This window comes from Hyaena hyaena, unplaced genomic scaffold (assembly GCF_003009895.1).
Source record: "Hyaena hyaena isolate Hyena2069 unplaced genomic scaffold, ASM300989v1 scaffold_0, whole genome shotgun sequence".
Classification (NCBI taxonomy): Eukaryota; Metazoa; Chordata; class Mammalia; order Carnivora; family Hyaenidae; genus Hyaena; species Hyaena hyaena.
In genome coordinates this window covers 13,308,796-13,332,984 of record NW_024080632.1, presented here as the reverse complement: position 1 = coordinate 13,332,984, position 24,189 = coordinate 13,308,796, and the positions used below count along the sequence as shown (strand labels likewise).

At 49.9% G+C, this 24,189-nt stretch overlaps 2 protein-coding genes across 2 annotated transcripts; both read left to right on the top strand.

Moving 5' to 3' along the window:
- Positions 1–908: 908 nt before the first annotated feature.
- On the top strand, positions 909–14,482 carry OASL (2'-5'-oligoadenylate synthetase like). Its single transcript, XM_039226017.1, has 6 exons — positions 909–1,106; positions 4,187–4,469; positions 5,642–5,817; positions 9,130–9,371; positions 11,972–12,119; positions 13,435–14,482. The coding sequence occupies exons 1-6, from the start codon at positions 909–911 to the stop codon at positions 13,933–13,935; spliced, it is 1,548 nt and encodes a 515-aa protein (XP_039081948.1). The 3' UTR covers positions 13,936–14,482.
- A 1,567-nt stretch (positions 14,483–16,049) lies between these two features.
- On the top strand, positions 16,050–23,846 carry CUNH12orf43 (chromosome unknown C12orf43 homolog). Its single transcript, XM_039217244.1, has 6 exons — positions 16,050–16,221; positions 18,589–18,631; positions 18,829–18,927; positions 21,292–21,365; positions 21,932–22,022; positions 22,501–23,846. Exons 1-6 carry the CDS (start codon positions 16,077–16,079, stop codon positions 22,856–22,858), a joined length of 810 nt encoding a protein of 269 aa, XP_039073175.1. The 5' UTR covers positions 16,050–16,076; the 3' UTR covers positions 22,859–23,846.
- The last annotated feature ends 343 nt before the right edge of the window (positions 23,847–24,189 follow it).

The window sequence follows — 24,189 nt, the reverse complement described above, 5'->3', positions numbered from 1 at the left end:
GACAAGTGAGTCACTGGCACACACCGGGATCGTTCAGACTTCTGCTATGCCCTTGCTATGCCCTCTCCCTCCTGGCCACATGCCCAGTCTTTGAAGGCTCACACTGGACTCTTGGCGTCTCTTGTCTGTCTCCCCTACTGCTCTGGGAGCCCCCTGGGACAGGAACTACATCTCACTTTGTCTTTTTCACACCATGTCTGGCACCTAGCAGGCCCTCCATGGGTGTTCAGTGACTGAATAATAATATTTGCATTTACAGTGCTTTCTGTGGTCAGTGGTCACATCCTTAATCTGCACAATATCTTATGGGGTAGGTTAACGTTGTTTTTCACAGATAAATTATGGGAGGATCAGAGAAGTTAAGAGTGTGGTGGGCAATCTCTTCTGCCGGACTCTTGGGGTTCCCCTGGCTCACCCCGACCGACAGACTGACCGTGAGCATGTCCCTTATCTTTCTGAGCCTCATTGTTGTATGACAAGGCTGGGTGGCTGGATGAATGCATGCCATCCCACTCCAATCGCTGGGAGAGTTGCCTCCTCTAAGGCCAAACCCAGGCCAATTTCTGTTTCCAAACGTCATTAAAGGGAAACTCTAGAAACTCTAAAAGCTGAGAATCGAAACCAACAGCAAAAAGGTGGGCCGGAAGCCAAGCGTTTTAAGGTGGCCCCAGACCTCCCAGCTTGACTCAGCGTCCTTCGGTGTCCTTGCCGCGGGAAGGGGTCTCCAAGAAGAGGACCCCAGGTCAGCCCAGTCACCCCCGGTTTCATCTCCTCTCTGATCCCTTTATCCCACAGGATGCTGGCAGTCAGCTGAGGGGGGACCTCCTTAAAGAAGTGGGCGTGTGCAGGGAGCTGGGTAGGTGTGTGGCTATGTATCTGTGCAGCAGTGGTACCCTCCTCATTCAGAGATGGCTTGGACCCCAGCGCTATATGACACCCCTGCCTCCCGGCTGGACTCCTTTGTGGCCCAGTGGCTGCAGCCCAGCCGGGAATGGAAAGAAGATGTCCTGGAGGCTGTACAGACCGTGCAAAAATTCCTGAGGGAAGAGCACTTTGAGGGGGAGCATGGGCTCGACCAGAAGGTGCGAGTGCTGAAGGTGGTCAAGGTGAGATTGGTCCCTTCCAGCCACAGGCCAGGGCCGTGCAAACGCAGCATGAGGGTCCTCATGTCAGAGGATGCTGGGGGCCTCTTCCCTCATTATCCTTAGCCCATGCTGCTGACACCTCAGGACACTCCCGCTAGCTGCGTGCACCCTGTAGTATATACTGTCTGCCTTGAGCAGAACGAGTCTGGTAAGGACTAGCCTAACCCTGTAACGTACTTTATCTCTAATTCACGCACCCTGTGAGGTATGCACTGTCCTTTCCCCATTTTACAGATGAGCAAAATGGAAGCTTAAGATTCATAAGGACCAAAGCCAATGCGAGGTCTCTGATTGGATCCAGGTGTGAAATAGACCATCCATAAAATACAATGTGGGGACAATTAGGGAAATTTTAATATGGCCTGGATATTAGGCAATGTAAGGCAGTCATTGTTGATTTTGTTAGGTGTAATTGTTTTGCGGTTATTTGTAAACGAGGAAATGTTCTCGTTTACAAATGCTAAGATATTCAGGGAAAAGGTTCCTTGGTATCTGTAATTTCCTTTAAAGCGTTTTTGATGATGCAAGTGTGGTGAGGAGTTTAAACTTTTTGAATCTAATTGGCTGGATAGATGAGTGCTTGTTGTATTCTCTTTCTATTTTTCTGTGTTTTAAGTTTTTGCTTAAAAAAGATTTTCTTTAACAGAAGCTTGGAGAGGTGAGGTGACTTGCCCAAGGTCACACAGCTAGTGGTGGAGCTGGGATTTGAACCAGGATCTATCTATCTGATTCCAGAACCAGGGCTCCAGGCTGCCCTCCCTGAGATTTCCCCCCAAGCCCTTCCTTCCGCTGCTTCTTGACCTGGCTAGAGTCAAAATTCAGGAAGGTCAAAGCTAGAAAGGCCCTGGAGAATCAGTCTCAGCCACGTCTTTGTTTAAAAATGAAAGAAACTGAAGCACAGAGAGGGTAATAGACGTCCCAGCCTCACACAGAGAGCTAGTGGCAAAAGCAAGATTAGAAATAGGGCCCCTGACTCCCAGCCCAGTGCTCTAGTTCTGTCTCCAGGGGCAGCCACTTAAGGGAAGGATTTAGAAATCACAGGTCCCTAGCCCCCCCTTACACGCACCTATAGTGCCTAGAGCCTGAGGCCATATGATTCCCACGGACCTGGGTTTGACTCTTGGCATCTTTCTTTACCAGCTGTGTGATCTTAGACTCATCCTCTCTCTCTCAAGCCTCTGTCTCCTCCTCATCATTTCCTCCTTGTCCAGCAAAGGCCTTGTCAATGTAGGCTAAAAGAGTAACACCTGGTAAATGCTCAAAAACAAAAGCATTGTCATAAATTCTGACTCTGAGTCCCGCAGACCCTCCCAGCCTACCCCACGCACCTCTGAAAATCCAGAGAATGGAGTGGATGAACTGGGGCAAGTCCAGAGGCTGGAGGATGCTACAAACAGGATGACTTTTGATGGCAGGAAGTGGTATTTACCCAGCCCTCAAATTCTGCCTGAAGACTACAGCCCTTGCCCCCTTCCCAAAACGACAAAATAAAAGAGATACCCCAAAAGCAATGGTTAATGAGAAATCTGCTTCATTCAGACTGTAAACCCTCTTCCCACCCACGCCCAAAAACCTGGTGATCTGAGCTGGCTCACTGGGCTTGTCCTTGAATAAGTTGGGTTTAAGTAGATTTGGGCTGAAGTGAGTCATGAAGATTATTCTAGAAGATTATTTCTACTCTGTCTGGGTCTTACCACTGGCAGGAAGTCGAGGTATAGCTTTCATGGGGATAAGCCCTTCATCCACATACAGGGTTCCATCCCCAGCCCTGCCAAATGGGGCAGAAATGCTGGGTCTCAGAGAAGGTGAAAGAAGAGTACACAAAAGGTTGGGGGAAGAAAAGATGGCAGTCTTCATGTCCTCAGAACCAGGGCCAGTCTCAGAGACTTGGGTCATGTGGAAAGAAAGAGGTAGAAGAACCACCCTTGTCTTCTGCCCCTTTATCTGACTGACTATGACTCCTGGCTATGAGTCCAAGGCAAGATGATTAATCCTCACTGTCTCAGTTTTCTTATCTGTGTACTGGTGACAATTATACCCACCTCAATGAGTGGGTGTTAGGATTAAAAGGTATTGTATGCATAAAGAGCCTTCAGTGACACAGTGAGTGTTCAACCCGTGACAGCTGGATTATAATCAATCCGTGGTGACTCCACCCCCCGAAGAGGTAGCCAACTTGTGGTCTGGGGCACCACTAACAAGTCCATCTCCCAACCTGAACTAAGAAAGACGTGAGGCTGGAGAGTCATAGGGCTTTGTATACCAGAGGCAGGGGTGGGGGGTGAGAGCAGGACTAGACTCTCAGAACATCAAATAGACCACTTCCAAATTGTCCAGCTCAGGCCCCTTGCATCCAGAGGGGGAAACAGAGTCCCAGGCAGAGAAGGGATGATCTACGTCAATGAGACAAAGAGTATGAGCATTAGATTGCTGACCTCTGCATCCCAGGCATGTGGTAAGCCCTTGGCACGCCTTATGTTTCATCTAATCCTCCAAACGACTCACGTTCCATTATTATTCTCATTTCACAGATGAGAAATTAGGGCTCACAATGATCACACAGCTGAGAAACAAGGGCAGGAGTCGGGGTCAACGTCAGGCTGCCCCATCCCACAGGCTGCCCCATGGTTCTTATCCACCAGGCAATCCTGCTCCCCACTTTTTAATGTCATGAAATTACTCAGACACCCAGAATGCTCCGAATACCCTGTAGAGAGGGCATCACTGTCTCTTGGAAGAGGCATCACTCTGCAGGCAAGAACACCCCGTCTCAGAAGCAATGCAATGTCATTAGTAAAAAGCGTGGGCTCTGGAGTCAGGCTGCCTGGGTTCAAAATGGGGCTCTTCTGTGTACTGTGTGACCCTGGTGAGTGACTTAGTCTCTTGAAAGGTCAGTTTTCTAGCCTATAAAAAGGGGGATGTTGGTACCACCCACCCATACCTCTGGGCTGTGGTGGGCATTCCGGGATAATTCCTGTAAGGAGCCTCAGGGACTGCCTGGCACAGAGAGTGGCTCAGGGTGATGGTTCTGTGTTTTGCAGGTAGGCTCCTTCGGGAACGGTACGGTGCTCAGGAGCACCTCGGAGGTGGAACTGGTGGTGTTCCTGAGCTGTTTCCACAGCTTTCAGGAGGAGGCCAAGCATCACCAAGCCATTCTGAGTCTGATATGGAAAAGGCTGTGGTGTTGCCAGGACCTACTGGCCCTTGGGCTCGAGGACGTGGAGATAGTCCAAGGAGTCCCCGATGCTCTCATCTTCACCATCCAGACCAGGGAGACTGCGGAGCTCGTCACTGTCACCATCGTGCCTGCCTACAGGGCCCTGGGTAAGGAGAGGGAAAGCTGATCTGATTCACACACTTCCCTCCTAGGGGGACCTGAACTCCCTCGCCTCCCATTCATGGCCACATGGAGACATCTGCCTTCATCCATTCAACCCATGTTCTGAGCTGAGGGCTCAGCGACCACAGGGCCCAAGACTGGCCCAACTGGGGCCACTGTGTCACTCAACTTGGGAAACATTTATCAAAGAATCATGTGGATAAATATATGATTGCAAGAGGAAATGATACCCACAGAGGGGAGTGTGTTAGAAGCATAAACTGGAGTGCTTCTGTAGCATTTATCACAGGTGCAGGGGCCTGTCATTATTTGTGCTTTTCCAGAAGCAGACCCTGAGACAAGGGTTTGAGGACAAGCAGGCCCAGGAAATGCTGATAGGGAAGTAGGGGAGAGGGACAGGGAGGGAAGAAGCATCACTAGGTCACCATTATGAGCCACTGGGCTTTGTGCCCCGGGAGAACTCTAAGTCACAGTGTAGAGTACCCCTCAACTGAATTCTAAGTGGGATATTGGAGTTTATTCTCCAACTTCCCATCACCCTTGGCTGAGGGCTGCTTCTGGGACCATTAGCTCCCCAGCACTTCTGGTTTGTCCTCAGGCAAAAAGTCCTGGATGTTTAAAGCAAACAGTATCAGCTACAACCTCAGATGATCAGGTTTCGTCTTGTGCCAGCTCCTGTCAACCAGAGTGGTTGCCAGGAGTTGCTTTGTAGAGAAGGTGTCAGAAATGGGATCCTACATGAACAAGAAAGAGAGTGCCAGGGTCCATTAGTGATGCAAGCCCCAAAAGCACACCGTTCAGCAGCACGCTGCTTGAGGAGCCCAGCTTTCTCATCTGGAACTGGTTCTCTGCTTCCGGTGTCAGGAGGTTGAACTAAATCACCGAGAAAGAAATCCAACACAGACATTAAGGGACATTGGGGTGTTGGGACATGGAGAGAAGACAACAGTCCTTGAGAGGCCTGAGGAATGGAAAGCCCACTTTTGGTTTCTCCAGAAGTACAATCAAGCAAGGCAAACCTGGATTCCCTTGGGCTGTGAGGTCTCGGGTTTCCCTGGAGAGGTACCTCAATGCATGAGCAGGCTGCCCCACAGACCGCTTATCGACCTGCGGCTTCCTAAATCCCCACTCTCTACCTCTTCTTCCTCCCATGCAGGGTCTTCTGTTTCCACCTCTCAGCCACATCCTGAGGTCTATGTGAGTCTGATTGAGACCCATGGTTACCCCGGAAATTTCTCGCCATCCTTCAGTGAGCTGCAGAGAAACTTTGTGAAACATCGGCCAACCAAGCTGAAAAGCCTTCTGCGGCTGGTAAAACACTGGTACCTGCAGGTGAGGGAGCCCTGCAGGTGAGGGAGCTGCCAGAATGGGGACAGAAGGGGGTGCTGACAGAAGCGGGGCGGGGGCGGGGGGAGGGAGACCCTGATTTGTCATTAGAGGAAACTGGGGGGAGGGGGAAGAAGATGTTAATCTTTTATTTATTTTTTTGTTTTTTTTAAAAATATTTTTATTTATTTCTAGGAAAGAGAGAGAGAGACAGCATGAGCAGGGGAGGGTCAGAGAGAGAGGGAGATGCAGACTCTGAAACAGGCTCCAGGCTCTGAGCTGGCAGTCAGCACGGAGCCCGACGCGGGGCTCGAACCCACGAGCCGCGAGATCATGACCTAAGTGAAAGTCGGTCGCTCAACCGACTAAGCCACCCAGGCGCCCCATAAATGTTAATCTTTTAAACTATCAAGTGAAATGGTGGAGAAAGTGGGAAAGGAGGAGAAGGAAGAGGAACAGAGAAGGAAGGAGAAAAATAAAGAACATACAATATTTCAGTAAACGAGTGCTTGTAACACCTCAGTTATGGTCTGAATAGTTTTGTAAGCAGGGCCAATTTATATATGCTATGTTTGTTTTTTCTTCAAACATTTTTTGAATGTTTGAAGCATTCATCATCTTCTTTATCATTATCTTTGTTTTTTCTGAGGATTTGTTAGATTATAATCAATGGTAGGAATTTTTAATAGGCATTTTCTGTCCTGAGGTGTTGGAATAATACGTCATTTAAAGGATGTTTAAACTTAGCTTGCCCAAGTATAGCTGTAGATTAAGGACAGAAATTAGATTAAGAAGAAAGAAAGGGTCTTTTTTTGTTGTTGTTACATATCCATCAAAAATAGAACATGAAGCTGGGTAATTAATTCTCATTTCATTGATCTTTGGTTAAGCAATCTGCTTTTATGAAGTCATCTACTTCTGGAATAAAAGTATCTGGTGAACTTCTGACTCAGTGCCCTTTGGTGAGGCTATGAGACCTAATTTATTATTGGAAGAAAGGAATCTACCCACCGATAGATTATATTGTAATCAGATCATTCTTTGGTAAAACGTTTTCTTCTTTTATATAAAAGACAAAAAGAACTAGCACTTTTGGTTGTAGTGCTTTACTTGTGGTCAAAAATAAACACAGTGTAAAATCCAGCCACAACTCAGCTCCTGATCTCACAGGGCTGTTTTCCATGAGTCATGTGCACACTCACGCACTCACATTCACATACGCAGACAACTTTTTGAGTAATTTAAAGACGCATAAGACAACAACAGTGAGCCTCCTGGGAGATATCAGAATCCTCAAGAAAAACAGACCAAAAGGAGCACCTGGGTGGCTCAGTAGGTCAGGCGTCCGACTTCAGCTCAGGTCATGATCTCACAGTTCATGGGTTCGAGCCCCACATCGGGCTCTGTGCTGACAGCTAGCTCAGAGCCTGGAGCCTGTTTCAGATTCTGTGTCTCCCTCCCTCTCTGACCCTCCCCTGCTCACACTGTCTCTCTCTCTCAAAAATAAATAAAACATTTTTAAAAAATTAAAAAAGAAAAACAGCCCAAAAGAGAAACAGAGAAAAACGCAAAGTATAATCAAAGTCCCATCGACTGACGCCCAGCAGAAAGTAGAGTCCTATCATTGTCTCCCCATAGAGACCAGGTGGTCAGACCATAAAACTAGATGCACAGGTCATTGTCACCAACAGGGCATAAACGGCCCTGCACAAATAAATAAGAACTAGAACCAGAATCAGATTTAGCCAAGAATCAGACTTAATTAGGATCAGACGCACAAACAGGTTGGGGAAGGTGGAAAGAAACATCAGCAAGCGTAAAGCTATTGCCACACAAAGTCCACCGTGGGAGCTAGAAAATGGTCGTGTCCCAATGTCAACAGCCCACGGGGTGCGTTTCTCAGGCAACACAGTTCAGGGCGTTTGGGATATAAATGTCCCGGACAATCTCAGTGAGCCAGACCTCTGGCTGCAAAAAGAAACTGAGAGACAAAAGTCACTTATTAAATAAGAATTTGCAGGTTAGTTGTAAAGGAATCAGACTGCAGAAGGAAAAGCTTAATCCCGTGAAAAATATATTAGATGTTTAAAGAAACAACAATTATTGGGGCTCCTGGGTAGCTCAGTCGGTTCTTGCGTAGCTCAGTCGGCTACCTGTAGCTCCTGACTTCGGCTCAGGCCATGATCTCACAGTTTGTGAGTTTGAGTCCCATGCCTGGCTCTGTGCTGACAGCCCAGAGCTTGGCACCTGCTTCAGATTCTATGTCTCCCTCTCTCTGCCACTCCCCAGCTTGCACTCTCTCTCCCTCTCTCTCTCTCTCTTTCTCTCAAAAAACTAAATAGACATTTAAAAACTTTTTAAAGAAACAATAATTATCAAGATTACTAGGTTTAGAGTTTGTCTCTGGTCATGGAAAAATAGCAATTTTCTCACGTTTACTATAGAAAGGTCATGACAGATCTCAGACGGCAACATTGCAAGAGTCAGAGATATTCTGAACATGGAGAAAGCAAAGTATCCCTGAACATCAGCCCTGGAAGGGAACACAGACTTTCTTTCTGGTTTGTTTGTTTTTACATACCATGAAATAGTATGTTGGAGCTTCTAAGAGAAACGAAGGGCTCATTTTCCCTAAGGCTTACATCTTATGATGACAGGCATTCTGCATTATATTTATCATCTAAGTTTTAAGAATCCCACTAGGAGGGGCATCTGGGTGGCTCAGTCAGTGGAGCACACAACTCTTGGTCTCAGGGTTATGGGTTCGGGCCCCACATTGGGTGGAGAGATTACTTAAAAATAAAATCTTTTAAGGGGCACCTGGGTGGCTCAGTTGGTTAAAGCGTCAGACTCTTAATTTCGGCTCAGGTCATAATCTCAGGGTTCACAAGCCCCACATCTGGCTCCGTGCTGACAGCACAAAGCCTGCTTGGGATTCCGTGTGTGTGTGTGTGTGTGTGTGTGTGTGTGTGTGTTCTGTGTGTGTGCATGTGTTTCTCCCACTCCCCCTGCTCTCTCTGTCTCTCTCTCTGAAAATAAATAAATAAACATTTTAAAAAGTTCTTTAAATAAAGTCTTTTTAAAAACAAACAAAAAAAAGCATAGTTTGAAACCCACTGGGCCAACCGAGCGAGCCCTTTAATTCTAAAACCAGGAAAATCATTTAGGGCCCTGGAGGGAAAGTGACTGGCCAGGATCACACAGCCGGCAGGTGGCAGAGCTGAGACAAGAAGTTGGGTTTTCCAGATTGTGGTCCGTCCAGAGAGCGGATCCTGAGACAGGATCTTGGGGTCTCTCTCTCCCCGTCTCTTTCTACAGTACGTGAAAGCCAAGTGCCCGAGGGCCGCGCTGCCCCCTGTCTATGCCCTTGAGCTGCTGACCATCTATGTCTGGGAGACGGGTGCTGAGGAGAGTGAGAGCTTCCGGCTGGACGAGGGCTTCACCACTGTGATGGAAATGCTCCGGGAGTACAGGTTCCTCTGCATCTACTGGACCAAGTACTACACGTTCCAGAACCCAGTCATCAAGGCCTTTGTCAGAAATCAGCTCAAAAGAGACAGGTATGGGGCCCCTGCTAGCTTGCCACATCCCACGGAGACCAGAGAGAGAACGGAGGCAAAGGCAGTGTCGCCTTGAATGGGTGGGCTTTATCAGGTAGTAAAACCACACTAGAATCTCACGCAGACTTGGGACACACCTCAAGTCGGCCACCTTTCCGAGTACAAACTGGGGTGGCCAGAGTGATGGCAGAGGACAGGCATTTAGAAAGTTTCTTCCCCTCTTTGACTGAGTTTTAGTTGAAAGGAGTGCAGCCAAAACCATTGCCAACGGAGACGTTGTGCTTCCAGAGAAATCTTAAGAAGTATTGTGAGCAACCATGCTGGCTGTTGGATGAGGCTGTCAAGGAAAGGCTGGAAAGAGTCAACCAGACAGTGTGAAAGTTGGAAATAAAATTCTCCTTCCAGAATATGGAGGCACCAAAGTAGTTCTAGATGACAAGGATTCTTTTTTTTTTTTAATTTTTTAATGTTTATTTATGAGAGAGAGAGACAAAGATGGAGCGTGAGCAGAGGAAGGGACAGAGAGAGAGGGAGACACAGCATCAGAAGCAGGCTCCGGGCTCTGAGGTGTCAGCACAGAGCTGTTAGAGCACAGACTTGAGCAGGGTCTGGTCTCTGGAAGATGCAGGGGAAATGTTCACAACGTAGCACACGCTGTTGTTTAGCTCTAGGCAGCACCAGCCCCCATCTCCAACCCCTGGGCCATCTCAGTGAAGGCTGGCTCTTCCTCCAGCGGTCAGCACTTGGGTCTTTTTGCCTGAGGGTTTTTAACCTCCCCTAATAACTGGCGGGAGCTGGGGAATAAATACCCCAGCTCCCACCCGTTTCAGATGGAAGGATTCTCTCTGGATCACGTGGGCTACATTGTTTCCCAGAGGCCCTGCCATGGGACTAACCGCCAGTGGCTCGTGCTGGTAATCACCTCCATGCAAACCCTTCACTCGTGTCCCTTTCCCACCCCCTTACTGGTGCTTCCCCGCGTGTCCTTCCAAATAAACCACTAGCACTGAGATCCTGCACTTGGCATCTTTTTCTGGGGACACCCAGTGGAAACAACTCTTTATATTAGCTCTAGGTAGGTGCAAGCAATATCACAAGAATGCTTATTGTCCCCTTATATGAGTATTGGGTCTTTTAAATTAAAAAAAAAATTTAACGTTTTATTTATTTCTGAGAGAGAGAGAGAGAGAACGTGAGCAGCGGAGGGTCAGAGAGAGAGGGAGACACAGAATCAGAAGCAGGTTCCAGGCTCTGAGCTGTCAGCACAGAGCCCGACGCGGGGCTCGAACCCACGAACTGTGAGATCATGACCTGAGCCGAAGCCAGATGCTTAACTGTCTGAGCCCCCCAAGCGCCCCTTAAATTTTTTTTACAAGGAAGAAAACCCCAGTCTCCTAATGAAAAGAGGATTTTATTATAAGGATGCCCAAAATGTGAGGTTAGAAAAGCATCGGGACTTAAGGCAACCCTGCAGACACCCCCTTTCTCCATCACTCTCTCTCATGGTCCACTTGCCCTCTCTCCTCTCATGACCTCTGCTTCTCTCCCCACACCTACCCTGCTCCTCTCTTACTTCTGTTTGATGAAGAACCTCCACCATCCTTGGTCCAAACCCCAGAAGGAACCGGTCTACTCATTGGGCACAGGCCCTACACGTCAGGTCACCTGGCTGGTTGCTTTGGGTCAGGTGATCTCACCCTATAGGGCAGCCCGGCACTGCCCCCTATTTCAGGTAGGACTATTCAGGGATGCAGGGATGTTGGGGGTACCAAGCATGGAGCCGATGGTGTTGAGCACACTCCCATAGCATACTGTCACATTCTGTCACGGGTAAAGTCACAGCTCCCTCCTAGGCCAAAAGCTCTTGGAGTATAAGGGCCGGGTCTTAATCATGGGCTTGGCATCCAACACACACGGTCACCCCAACAACCTAAGGAAGCCATTAGACCCCCCTTCAAGCCAATATTCTTTAAATTCATTCACCATTTATATAGAAGAGAGGCATTTGGTGGCAGCCTGACCCCTTCTCTATGAACGTAGAGCCGATTTGCTGGCTATGAGAACTTGCAGAGGTCTCTGCCTCAGTTCCCTCCTCTGTGAAATGGAGATGACCACAACAACAGCAATAATAATAGTCCCTACCTTACAGAATAGTTAGAAGGTTCAAAATAGGTGAATTCACATAAGGTGTGGCCCAGCGAGCGCCTCAATAAATATCAATATTTGGTGGTGGTGGTGGTGCTGAATCCAAAGCGATTCAGCAGCCCTCACCTCTGACTTACTTATGGAATCTCAGCAAAACAAAAGCTCTGGAGGGCCCCCTGCCTGAGTGTGCATGTTATTGTTACAGCATGCCTTTGGGGATCTCAACACTCCACTCCCCCCAAACACCTTGCACACCCCTCTCCCCAAAAGGAATTCTTGGAAATATAATCATCCCCACTTGGTTCGTCTCCAGCAATGTTCTTGGGCTCTCTGGGCCTGACAGCCCTGGGCTCCAGACACAGCACGCGCTCAGATGAGCCGCTTGAGCAGGATTCTTTCTGACTCGCTGGCCTCCAGATGGGAGAGAGCCTGGGAACCCTCTCCCTGTGTTGCAGGCCCATCATCCTGGACCCGGCCGACCCTACCCACAATGTGGCGGAAGGGTACAGATGGGACATCGTCTCTCAGAGGGCCTCCCAGTGCCTGAAACAGTACTGTTGCTATGACAACAGGGAGACTCCAGTCACCAGCTGGGCGGTGAAGGTAATGGCTCCTCTCAGGGTTGTCAGGGGCTTGAAGCTCAGGAGGTAACTGCATAGCATATACTTACTTCTGTGTCAATGTAGCTAACAGAGCTTTAGGATAAGTTGGAAGCCTGTCTGGAGCGCCCACCAGCTCTGTGAACTTGGGGACATTTTTCAACCCTCTGAGCCTCAGAGGTGAAGCCTCAGCCTTCCTTACAAATTCGTGTTCTCCTTTTCTTCCTCTTTCCTACAACCCACTGGAGAATCAGTCATGCTCCTGACCATTTTTTGCATGAGCTGAGACCAGGCAAGTCAATTCAACAGCTGTCTTGTGCCAGCACTTGGGGCTGGTGGGGGTGGGGGGCAACGGAACAACAGTAGTACAGACATAAGACATAACCCCTACCCTCAAGGGATGCACTAGATTTTGGTAGGAAGTGAGCCCAAGAAACAAACTTGCACAAAACTGCTAGAAAGAAAAGAATTGCACATTATCACGGGATGGCAAATCTACACTGTAAGCAAAGATCATATTCAACACATTTTTTTTTCTATTCATATTGTATTTAGTCATTCACCACAGGCGGGACGTCCCGAGGCACGTCTGCAGGTCAGGTGTTGTTATTATTATCATTATCTTGAATGTTATTATCCCCATTTCACAGATGAAGAAACTGAGGCTCAGACAGGTTCAGTTAATTGACCAAGATCACACTGCGAAGAGGCAGTAGAGTCAGAATTTGTACCCAGGTCTTTGTGGGGCCCACTGTCCAAATGAGGTTCATAGACAGACTGAAAAGTATATGCCTCTGGGTTTCTCCTGAATGTAAAAACTATCGTGCAAAGATCTTTATCTTGTACAGTCAGAAGACTTGGGAATTCTGGGCTTATGTTCCTTCTTGAAAAGATCAGCTGCTATCCAGCCCTTCCCCAGCACCTTCCAGATGCTGTTCTTCAGCCACCAGGGACTCCTAGGACCCTGAACATGGCCTCTGGTGGTGGTGCAGAACAGACTTTGAAATCTGGATGGCCTTGGGTCAAATACCCTCTGTGCTTCTCACTACCTTAGTGATGGTCAGTAAGTTAATTAATGTTCTCAACCACAATCTCATCTGTACCACGGGAGAATAGGAACCAAACTCGTAGGGCTGCTGTGGCAATAAAGTGCATTTTATTGAAGAGTGTGACAGGTGCCCAGCCCAGGGCTTGGAAGGTGGTGGGCACAACCCAATGTTTAGTGCTGCTGCTGTTAGAAACAGGAGGCCAGGTAAAGGGACATTTTGCATGTCAGAGGAGTGTGGAATTAACCCCTCTCTCTCTTCTCTCCCTTCCAGAGGGCACGAGACATTGAAGTGACCGTGGAACAGTGGGGTTACTCAGACTTGATCCTCACAGTGAACCCTTATGAGCCCATAAAAAAGGTTAAAGAGAAGATCTGGCAGAGCTGGGGCTGCTCGGGCCAACAGCATCTGTCCTTCCAGGAGCCTGATGGCAAGCGACAACCCCTCAATAACCAGGGATCCTTGGCCTATTACGGCATCTTTTCCAACATCCGCATCTGTCTGGTGGAGACCATCTCCCCCGAGATCCAGGTCTTTGTGAATCATCCCAATGAGGGGAGCCATGCCTATGCCATTGATCCCAAAAGCTTCATCATGGGCCTGAAGCAGCAGATTGAAGACAAACAAGGGCTGCCCAGAAGGCAGCAGCAGCTGGAGATCCAAGGTCAAGTCCTGCAGGATTGGTTGTCTTTGTGCAGCTATGGTATCCAGGACGGTGACACTCTCATCCTTTCTGAGAAGAAAGCTGGAAAGTTTCCTTTTCCACCCAGCTAATCCAGGACTCAGCATATCAACCACTCCTTCCAGCTCTTGCCTGGGGAGCTCCCATGTCTTCACCAGCTTTGCGAATAGTGAACCTCGCCCTGCAAGTGGGGGAGTGAGTAGGGATGAGAGACACTTGCTATACCATGGACAATGGGCAGACCATACAGGACACTAGAATTCTGACTCACAGCCTCTGCAGTCCTCTAGCCCAGGAAGCCAAACCACCACCTCTGTAGCAAGCAACCTCAAATCGTCAGGACTTGGTCGATCACTGCCAGCTTCCCTAATTCTATCTCATTTCCGACTTAGACTCAACCAGAAAATTCCAGATAAGCTCCCTAAGCAATCACATAGAAGGCCCTGCTTCTAATTAGCTGCCTACCGCTTCCCCATGCCAACAGCTTCAATCAGAGTGTACCTGAAGCCTTCCCTTTTTTCCCAGCTATAAAGCTTTCCCTGTCTTGGCATCTCAACCAGAAGGGATGGTGGCTGATTCCCTTGCAATAGCAAGTTAGAAATAAATAACCTTTGTTTATCCTCTTTTGGGAGATCTTCATCTCTTTCTACGGGTGCTGATGCTGTTCTTGCTTAATCACTTGAGCCCCTTAACTCTGGGAGGTGAGGACTGCAGGGAAACTGAGACAGAGAGAGACAAAGTTCAGGACAGCGAGGATGATGAAGCGTAAAACAATCCCTTCAACTCCGGAGCCACACATACACACAGTACATAATGATCCAAGGACTCTAGGAAAAGAACACTATCTTTATCATCAGAGGATATCATGTGATCAGGTTTACTCCAATCAACCAGTAAAAAGTTTCCTTTTTCCTCCTCCCCTTTGCCCTGGTTTCTGATGGACTACTCCCTTACTGTAGAGTATAAAATCTACCTCATAATTGGCTCTCAACAGCCTCTGGGCAATTATCAATAGTAACCTATTCCCTGCCATTTTTTTTTTTTTTGCCTTAAGAGACAGAATTAGTACCTCCTTTCCATCTTTTATCCTTGATAGTGCCCCCTGTGCCCACATTGTAGGCAGTGGGGAAATTCTTATTTTTAAAAAAAGGAATGAATAAGTCACCTTCCTCTCTTTCATAATAGAAAGCCCAAGGTCAAAGAGGCTTTTTTGTTTTCTTTTAAGATTTTATTCTTCCTTTAATTAATTTCTACACCCAGTGTGGGACTTGAACTTACAACCCTGAGATCAAGAGTCTCACGCTCTACTGACAGCCAGCCAGGTACCCCCACATACCCCCAAGAGTTTATTTTAATACAGTTTCTGACACACAGCCTCAAAGATAAAACATGAAGAAAAGCATTCCAAAGACAAAAGTCACTTTGTTCATCCTCCATAGCAGAGTATCTTAACTGCAGAGATTCTAATGTGTCGGGTCCTCAAAGTTAGTTTTTAAAAGTTCCCCAAATGTTTCCAATGTGCAGGCTGAGGGGAGAAGTCCCAAGGTAGAAAATTAAAGAATGTTTTCGGAACCAAACTGTGCATCAGAATCACCCAGGACTGTGCCTCTCGAATTTCAATGTGCACACCAATCACCAGGCAATCGTGCTTAAATGCAAGTTCTGATTCAGTGGGTCTTAGCTGGAGTCAAGGTACTGGGTTTCTAACAAGCTCTCCAGTGTTTCAGATGCTACTGGTTCATAGATTATACTCCTGAGTGGTAGCAAGGCCCTAGGATATTCGAGGAAGTACATCTCCTGAGTCCCGCCTCCCTGACTCTGATTTAGTAATTTTTGCTACACACAGCAATCCGAGTTTTAACAAGTTCCCTATAGTGTTTCTGATGCCTTGATGGGATTTTGGAATTATTGGAATAAATGGATAATATTGAAACCACAGTGCATCAAAGCCTGGGTACCGATGCTGGCTCTGTCATTAACTCCCTGTATGCCCTAGGCAATTCCTTTTCCTCTGTAGGTCTCATTTTCCTCAACAGGAAGAGGATGGAGTTCACCAATTAGGCCTTTCCAGCCCTCACGCTTGACGAAACCCTCAGGGCAGACCGTGGCCAAGGGCGGACTGAGTCTGAGAACTACAATCCCCACAATGCCACGCGCCTCTCTGCCCTCAGCGCGGTTGTGGAGAAGCGTTGCTAGTGGAAGCGCTCCCCACAATCCTTTGCGGTGGCCCAAAATGGCGGCGCCCAGGAGCACCCTGAGCGATTTGGAGAGCAGCAGCAGCAGCAGCGATGCGGAGGAGCTGGCACGGTGCCGCGAGGCAGCGATGCCCGCCTGGGGCTTGGAGCAGCGCCCCAGGGGGCCGGAGATGCCAAGAGCCGGTAGGAGGCTATGTTCAGGGAGTCTGGCCGAAAGGCGTGGGATCTTCACCTGGGTTCTGAGAGGATGAATGGTTAGGAGGCCGTGATAGGGACTCGACTTCTTTCCCCGAGAAAGCTCCAGGGACTGGGTGGGGCTCACATTCTAAGAGAGGGCAGGTGCAACAGGAAGGGTACTTCCATTCTCCCAGTCAGGGAAACTGAGGCACCTGAACGCCTCTTGACTCTTCTTCCTTCGGTCCTTCCTCACTGCCGCACTCTGGCAGCCCGCCACCTCTCTGAGATGACGGGGACAGCCCCGCTTCCTGGATACTGGCATCCAGCCTTTCCCCGCCTCCGACACATTCTCAGGCCCTGGGGCTGCCAGACTGGGTCCTCCACGTGTCTGACGGTGACAATCTAGTGCTACAGTAGTTTGGGCAATACCTGTTACTTCGTCCTAATAAAGTCATAGATTTTCATATTCCATTACAGACCGCATACGTATCAAAATATCATTGTAGTCACAATAAAATGTTGGGAAAAAATAATTTACACTCATCCCTGCTTTAAAATTACAGTCATTTTAGGGCGCGCCTGGGTGGCTCAATCAGTTGAATATCCAACTTCCACGCAGGTCATGATCTCATGAGTTCCTGAGTTCGAGCCGCACATCTGGCTTGCTGCTGTCATCACGGAGCCCGCTTGGGATCCTCCCCTGCTTGTGCTATCTCTCTCTCAAAAATAAATTAATTCATTAATTTAAAAAATTACAGTCATTTTCGAGCCCACCTGTAGGTGTAATGCATCCATAAAGACTTAATGCATTAATAAAGAACCACATATATTAATGTGCCAAGTTTGGGGGGTTTTACTATTAATGATAACTGAATTTCTGTAAAGGGACTTGCCCAGAGTCACAGCGGAAGAACCAGAACTTCACTGAACCCTGTCGTCTGGGTCCTGGGGTCTAATGCTGTTTCTGCTCCGTGACGTTACATCACAGCCCTTGCTCTGTAGTCATGACAGAGGAAGTACTTCTCTTTGTGATTGTGTACTCAGAAAGAAGGAGCGGGTCCATCCCAGGCATCCACATTCCCTGACTCCAGGAGCACTGTGCACTTGAATTCTGCTGTGGGCCCAGTTACCAAGTGATCGTTTTGACCAGGTGGCTCCTTAGATGCAAAATCCTTAGATTTTGTTCCCATTACTTGAGTCAAAAATCTCAGGACCATCTTTCATGCATCTCTCACACCGTCCGTCGAATCCATCCGCAAAATCCTGCGGGCTGCTTCAGAAGACATCCAGAGTTCTGCCACTTCTCATCGCCTCCGTGGCTGTTGTGGTTCCTTCCCCCCCGCCCCCTTCCGCCCTTGCCTCACATGGTCTGTGCCCACCGTGCAGCCAGAGACTGTGCTGTGAAGTCCCAAGTCTGTTCATGCCCCTCCTCTCTGCAGAATCCTCACCTCTCTCAAGGCCCAGGCCGTCACACTGGCCCACCGGTCCCTTCATGATCTGGCCCCCACAGGGTCCCCATTTCTGCCACTCCCCCAACCCACTGGGCTGCAGTCACACCGCCTGCTAGCTGGTTCTCAGATGCACCAGGCAGGCTTCTGCCTTGGGCCCTTGTAGGTGCTCTTCCTTCTTCCTGGAAGACTCTTCCCAGATGTTCACCTGACCCCCTCCCTTGCCTCTCTGAAGTCCGTTCACATGTCACCTATAGGTAGTCCTCCCTGCCTACCTTTGTAAAATGACCCCCGCCTAGCCCTCCCTGCCTCTCTCTCCTGTTTTGTTTATTTCCCCTCTATCATTGTCTAATTTTACATTTTAATTGTGTGTTTTTGGTCCTTCGTATCCACCAACCAGCATATAAGCTCCTTTTGAGCTGGGTTTTATGTCTAAATTGTCCAGCACCTGGAACACCACCTGGGTAATAGCAAAGCTTCAGTATTCCTTTGAGTGAATGATCACCAGGCCAGCCATTTCCACCGTCTCAGCTTGAAAAAATGCGATCTACATAATGGAGCCACCTTCTTTGTCCTCCACAGCGTTTAGCAGAGAGTCAGGCACATAGTAGGTGCTCAATAAATACTGTAATCAAATACACTTAGACTTTCTTGTTCAGCATGGTGGTTAAGAGGGGGGCTCTGGGGCCAGATGACTTGGGTGTTGCCCCAACCCTGTCGCTTATCAGCTGCGTGGCTCTGGCCAAGGTATCTCCTTGTCTCGGTTTCCTTTCCTGCAAAATGGGAATGATAACTCCCTTAATAGGGTTGTTGGGAATATTCAATGAATTATACATGTAAATCACTTAAAATCACATTTGACGCACAACAGGTATTATTATTGTCATTTCCTCTGCAGATGCCTCAATTTTCGTTATTTCTACAGGTGCCGCAAATAGTCAGTCGCCAACCAGCCAGCCAAGCCTCAGGTACTGTGCACTTTGGGCCCACGTTTAACCCATTCTTTGAACAAATATTGATCCCCTGCTGTGTGCCAGCTGCAAGGTTAGACCCTGGGCTATCAGGCTGAATGAGACACATGTCGTCCCTGCCCTCCTGGGTGGGGGGTGGGGGCAGCTTCTGAACTGGCAGGAAGTGAGGTCCTTTCGTGTGCATTGCATTGTAGGCGTAAAGTGGACGAACATGAACAAGATGGCAATGAGCTTCAGACCACCCCTGAATTCCGAGCCCATGTAGCCAAGAAACTGGGAGCCCTGCTGGACAGGTAACCAAATGTGTTCCTCCTCTTCCCCTACTTCCGTTAATACGAACAGTAGTGGCCCACATCGGCTAGGAGCTCAGGGTGTGCAGGGGTGGGAAGTGCACGGCTCTGTCACCTCGTGGCGTGCATAATCAGCCTGCCACACAGGGCCTGTGGTCTTTATTTTGTAGATGAGGAAGCAGGCTCTCTGGGAGAAGGAGGGTTTGCTTGAAGCCCCAGGGGAGTAGGGAGCAGAGCTCATTTCTCTTTTAACTTTATATTTGAGAAAGCACAAGCAGGGGAGGGGCAGAGAGAGGGGGAGAGAGAGAATCCCAGGCAGGCTCCACTCTGTCAGCACAGAGCTCTAGGAAGGGCTCTAACTCCCATACCGTGAGATCATGACCTGAGCTGAAATCAAGTGTCAGACTCTTAACTGACTGAGCCACCCAGGCGCCCCTGGAGATTTAGATTGCTAATAGTATATTCAAGACTCTGATCCTCGGCGGTAAAGAGACGTGTGACTTTGCTTGCCCAGCCGTTTCCAAACTCATCTGGCCATGGTGCCTTTGCTTCGTGGAAGGCCGATCGGTGTAGCACGGAACACGTTTCGAGAGACACTGGCCTAGATCCATTCCTGAGGGACAGAGCCCTACCAGATTTTGAAAGGGAGATGAAGATGTTCAGGCCATAGTCCTTCAATTTATAGTAGATCATGAAAAAGGTAAACATGTCCTATCAAAGTGTAAACAAGCTGTTCTTCCGAGATAGAGTGGTGGGCCAGACCTTAGCAGCACCACAGCTTCAGGACCAGCACCCCAGCTCAAGAACGTGGTCAACGTGTAGGAGGGTCTGTTGGCATTTCAGCACACGGAAGCTGTTTTTCTTCACGACTCCTGCCTCGGGGTGAACAAGGCCCCCCCAGCATTGGGGGTTACATACCAAACTTTTCCCCAGGGGAAGCCCAGCAGAATGCGTGTCAACCATAGTCAGCACGTTCCCTGTGGTGTTTTTGTGTTTCTCTGCAAGGAGACTTAAATGGCGCCCCAGTCGGTCCCTTGTGTTAGATCAGGGCTTCTTAGCCTTGGCACTACTAACCTTTTAGACTGGATCTTCCTGGCTCCTTAAAGAACAGTGAGCAGCATTTCTGGCCTCTGTCTACTGGATCCTAATAGCATTCCCCCCTCCACCACCAGGTGTGACACCCAAAGGTGTGTCCAGACATGGCTTGATGTGCCCTGCAGCCGACATTGAGCCACTGTGTTAGGCACACGAGCCCGAGGCAGGTGCCTGGGTGGCGGCAGCTCCGTGCCCTCCTTCTGCCTTCTGCACAGCCCTCTGGGAACATCTTCAGCACAGATGAAAGGCAGTTAGGAGAATGCACACAGTGGGTGTGTTGCTGTGTTTGCTGCCAGGATACCGTTGAGAGTGCTCTTCTCTGCAGGATGTGGTGACTTCTTAGCATTCGCTCGCGAGATGCGTCCTGACCTCAGTAGTCCTCCCTGCTTCTCCTGATGGCAGTGATTGTCATCACCATCAGCACGGCTCCCATTTACTGAGCGCCTTCCTGCGGCCAAGCTCTGTGCTAAGTGCTTGATACTCACTCTCTCATCTCATCCTTGTGACAACTCTAAAAGGAAGGGTTACCATTCTCAGGGTGCAGGTGGGAAACAGAGAGGCTCAGAGAGATGAAGTCAGCTGCCCAAGGAGACGCCGCTAGTATGTGACGAAGCCAGGATTCCAAGCCAGGTGTCTGAAGTGTAAAGTCAGTGGATTAGAGCAGCGTCAGTTTCCTGGCTGTGACACTGGACCCTACTCATGCACGGTGTCACCACAAGGAGAGAAGGGAAGGGTATATGGGATCCCTGTTTTATTTCTTGCAGCTGCATGGCGATCTATAATTACCTCAGTTTTTAAAAAGTTGAAAATTAAGAAAAGAATAAAACAACGGGTCTGCTCTGCTCTAGTAGCTGACCTCTGAACCAGTTCTCTAGATCGGTCCTATTTCCCTTTTCATGCTTGCTGCCAGGACGTTCAAAGCAAACTCATGTCTGCTCTCCAGCACTTTCTGTCCCTCCTGGCTTCTTTTCTTTGCTGTATTCAAAACTGCATTCATTCTGTGGTCCTGTGTGTGTCTATCTCTAAAACTTCCTCAACACTTTCTGGAGTAAAATGGGGTTCAAACAAATGAGGCACTGCGGTCTCAGCTAGTCAGTATGTTATGGCTGCAGGCATTAACCCTTCTCACCAGGCCAGCATGCTTGCTGCCATTGCATTTAACATCACGTGCCCATCCCCTCCACTGAAAAAAAAAATTGTTTTAATTTTTTGTTTTTAATTTCCTTGCTACCCCAAATCTCATCCTAAATCAACCATTTCCTCCTTCCATAGCTCAATTACCATCTCAGAAGTAGCGAAGGAGCTGAAAAAGGCTGAGATCCAGAAAGTCCCCCCAGAGGATGACGGTGAGCGGTTAACACTATTAATAATGCCGGCTCTGCGTCTCCTGCCTGATGTGTGTCTGGGGCTGGCAAACACAGTTCCAGTGCATTCTGGGGCCCGCCCAGCCCTGTCAGAGGCAGGGAGGATGATGATATCCCCACTTGCAGGGCAGGGTGTTGGGGGAGCTGAGGCTCTGCGAACTGAAATCGCTCTGTCTGTCCAACCCCGAGAAGGGACGTCTTAACCACCGCACTCCACAGCCTCTCCCGGCTGAGTCTGTCCGTCCTGCCCCCAACCCACTTGCCACTTTGGAAGCTGCCTTAGGCGGAAGGCTCAACTGCTGGCTTCCAGAAGCCTCGTAGGGCAAGCAGCTGGCGTCCCCTCAGGCACCCCGCGCCCTGGCTCCAGGACGCTCACCGTGCCTCTCACCATACATCTAGACTTCGTAGTCAGCGAATGCCCAGCCCGGTGATTCCTGGGTCTTCGCCTCTGGACCAGGATCTCCTTGAGGGCAGAGGCGGGACAGCCTTGGCACCTGGGAGGAGGGGCTGCCCCTGGCAGTGCTGACTCGACCCCCTTTGGGTTTTAGGCTTCCGCCTCTTCTTCACATCTGTCCCTGGAGGCTCCGACAAGAAAGCTGCTCCCCAGCCCAGCCGAAAGCGGTTACCTTCCGGCTCCAGGTGAGGCCTCACACCCCCTTCGTCTTCCCTCCTTTTCGCCCATCATCTGGGCGTGCCAGTCCCCCAGAATAGCCATACAGCATCCAGTCAGGTCCCAGCCAAGAAGGAGCCCTGGCAGGGAGTTCGACAAATAGCACCCTCCATGGGAGGGGGACGAGGGTTCTTTTGGGGGTTTTGCCTTTGGATCTTTACTGCTTTCTGAGCACTGCCTTGTGCCAGACACCTCACTCCTGGGGCGTCCCTGTGAGACCCGGGCTCGGTTATGATCCCCGTTCCATGGCTGAAAACACTGAGGGCCAGAGAGGTCAAGTCATTTAATGAGATCACACAGCTGGGAAGCAGAGAAGCCAGTGTCGGAACCCAGGCTGGCCTCTCCCCCAAGCCCGAGCTGTCTAGCGGCCTCTCCCTGTGGCCTCTCCCTGGGCTGTGCCGGCTCTGGGGCCCTGTCCCCACCCTGTGCACCACCCCCCCCTTGTAGCACTGAGGACAGCGACGAGGAGTGGCAGCGGTGCCGGGAGGCGGCCGTGTCGGCCTCCGACATCCTCCAGGAGTCTGCCATCCACGGCCCTGTCAAAGTGGAGAAAGAGGCGAAGAAGAAGAAAAAGAAGTTGAAAAAGAAAGCCAAGAAGGAGGCCAGTGCCGACTCGGTCGCCGCCGCCACCCTCACCATAAGCGGGGCCGCGGTAGGGAAGCAGGAAACGCAGTCACCCAAGCTCAATGGAGACCAGGCATCACTTGGGACCAAAAAGAAGAGAAGGAGAAAAAAAGCAAAGAGGGCCAGTGAGGCTTCCGCATCCCCACCAACAAAGAGTGCAGTGGCCACGCCTGCAAACTGACCCGAGCCCACAGGCCCGGGGCCCACAGGCCCGAGGACGAGGCATTTCCAAGCCCCACCAGACTGGCCGTGACGGGCTCGCCCAAGGGTCGGGACAGAGACATGGCTGTAAGGTGAGAAGCCTAAACAAGGCCTGCCCGTCTGTGCTCCCATTGGGAGCTTGGGCAGATGTGTGGTACCAGAACATTCTGTGGCCTCAGGAAAAAGGAGCCTTGTAGTTCCTCAGGACCGATGGCCACAGGGTAAAGCTTTCATCTTCCCAGTACTGTATGAGGAGAATAAGTGAAGGGAGAGCTTTTCCTTCCTGTCCACCTTCTGAACCTGGTGCTGGAGATACCCTTCAGTGCACGAGGGAAGAGGCCCCTGAGAGACAAGTCCCAGAAATAATTTTTCCTCTCCCTCCAGGCTGTACAGACTTGATATAACATTGTCTGAAAAAGGAGAGAGATTCCCTCCTGGGCTTCCAGAATTTTCTTACCCCACGTGTGTGAATGTACCTCGCATGAGTGTGAATGTGTCTTTGAGCCAACCAGATGATTGAAAATAAATTGTCGAGAGGCCCTCCCTCCCTGTCCACGCCCAGTCTTGATGAGACATTTTAAATAAGCACCGCATAGGTGGGGTCCCCCCTGCACCCCAAGCTGTGTTCCTGCACCCCAGCCTCAGGGCTTCGGGAAGCACCCCAGCACGTGTGGACCGGTTTTCAGACGCCTGGAGCGTTCTGCAGGGAAGAGCAGAAGCTCAAGGTTAAGTCAAAATTCTGGCCTCATGGCCTCGACTCTGAGGTTCAGCAGAGCAAGAAAGACAGAGGTGGGATGTGAGAGTATGTGTGCCTGCCCAGCGCCGCCGCCTCCCTGTGCCTGCCCAGCGCCGTCTGGGCAATGTATGGACAACCAAGAAGTCCCCAGTACTCGTTTCCACTACTCCATTCCTCATTTCCTTTACTAAAAGTTAAATAAATGCACAGGCTGGGCCTCTGCTGGCTGCGAGCTGCGGGGGACGCTCATTCTGCGCCGGCCCTTTCCTGGGCCCAGGGTGGGAGCAGCCCGCATGGCCAGGTCAGCTGCAGCCCCTCCCCGGAGAGGAGGTCCTAGAGCCCCGGCCCCGCGCAGCTGCCGTGTTCCTCGTGTGGCACTCAGGACCTCAGGCTCCAGGCCGTGGCTGTGGCTGCCCTCCCTGGGCCGGCCTAGCTCCCAGCCATCCAGGCAGCAGCCCCGCCCCCGCAGGAAGCGCCTCTCTCCTTACCCTCTGGGCACCTGGGCTCCCACCTACTCAGACCTTGCTGCCTTCTGGCCTTCCGCCATCCCCGTGCCGGGCCCCACAGGCCAGGGG

Bases quoted from the DNA above. Each gene is read 5' to 3' on its own strand.
- OASL (XM_039226017.1), top strand. From the start codon at position 909: ATGGCTTGGACCCCAGCGCTATATGACACCCCTGCCTCCCGGCTGGAC. The intron at 4,470-5,641 runs GTAAGGAGAGGG...CCTCCCATGCAG, and splicing joins GCCTGCCTACAGGGCCCTGG to GGTCTTCTGTTTCCACCTCT. The intron at 5,818-9,129 runs GTGAGGGAGCCC...CTCTTTCTACAG, and splicing joins TAAAACACTGGTACCTGCAG to TACGTGAAAGCCAAGTGCCC.
- CUNH12orf43 (XM_039217244.1), top strand. From the start codon at position 16,077: ATGGCGGCGCCCAGGAGCACCCTGAGCGATTTGGAGAGCAGCAGCAGC. The intron at 18,632-18,828 runs GTACTGTGCACT...ATTGCATTGTAG, and splicing joins ACCAGCCAGCCAAGCCTCAG to GCGTAAAGTGGACGAACATG. The intron at 22,023-22,500 runs GTGAGGCCTCAC...CCCCCCTTGTAG, and splicing joins CGGTTACCTTCCGGCTCCAG to CACTGAGGACAGCGACGAGG.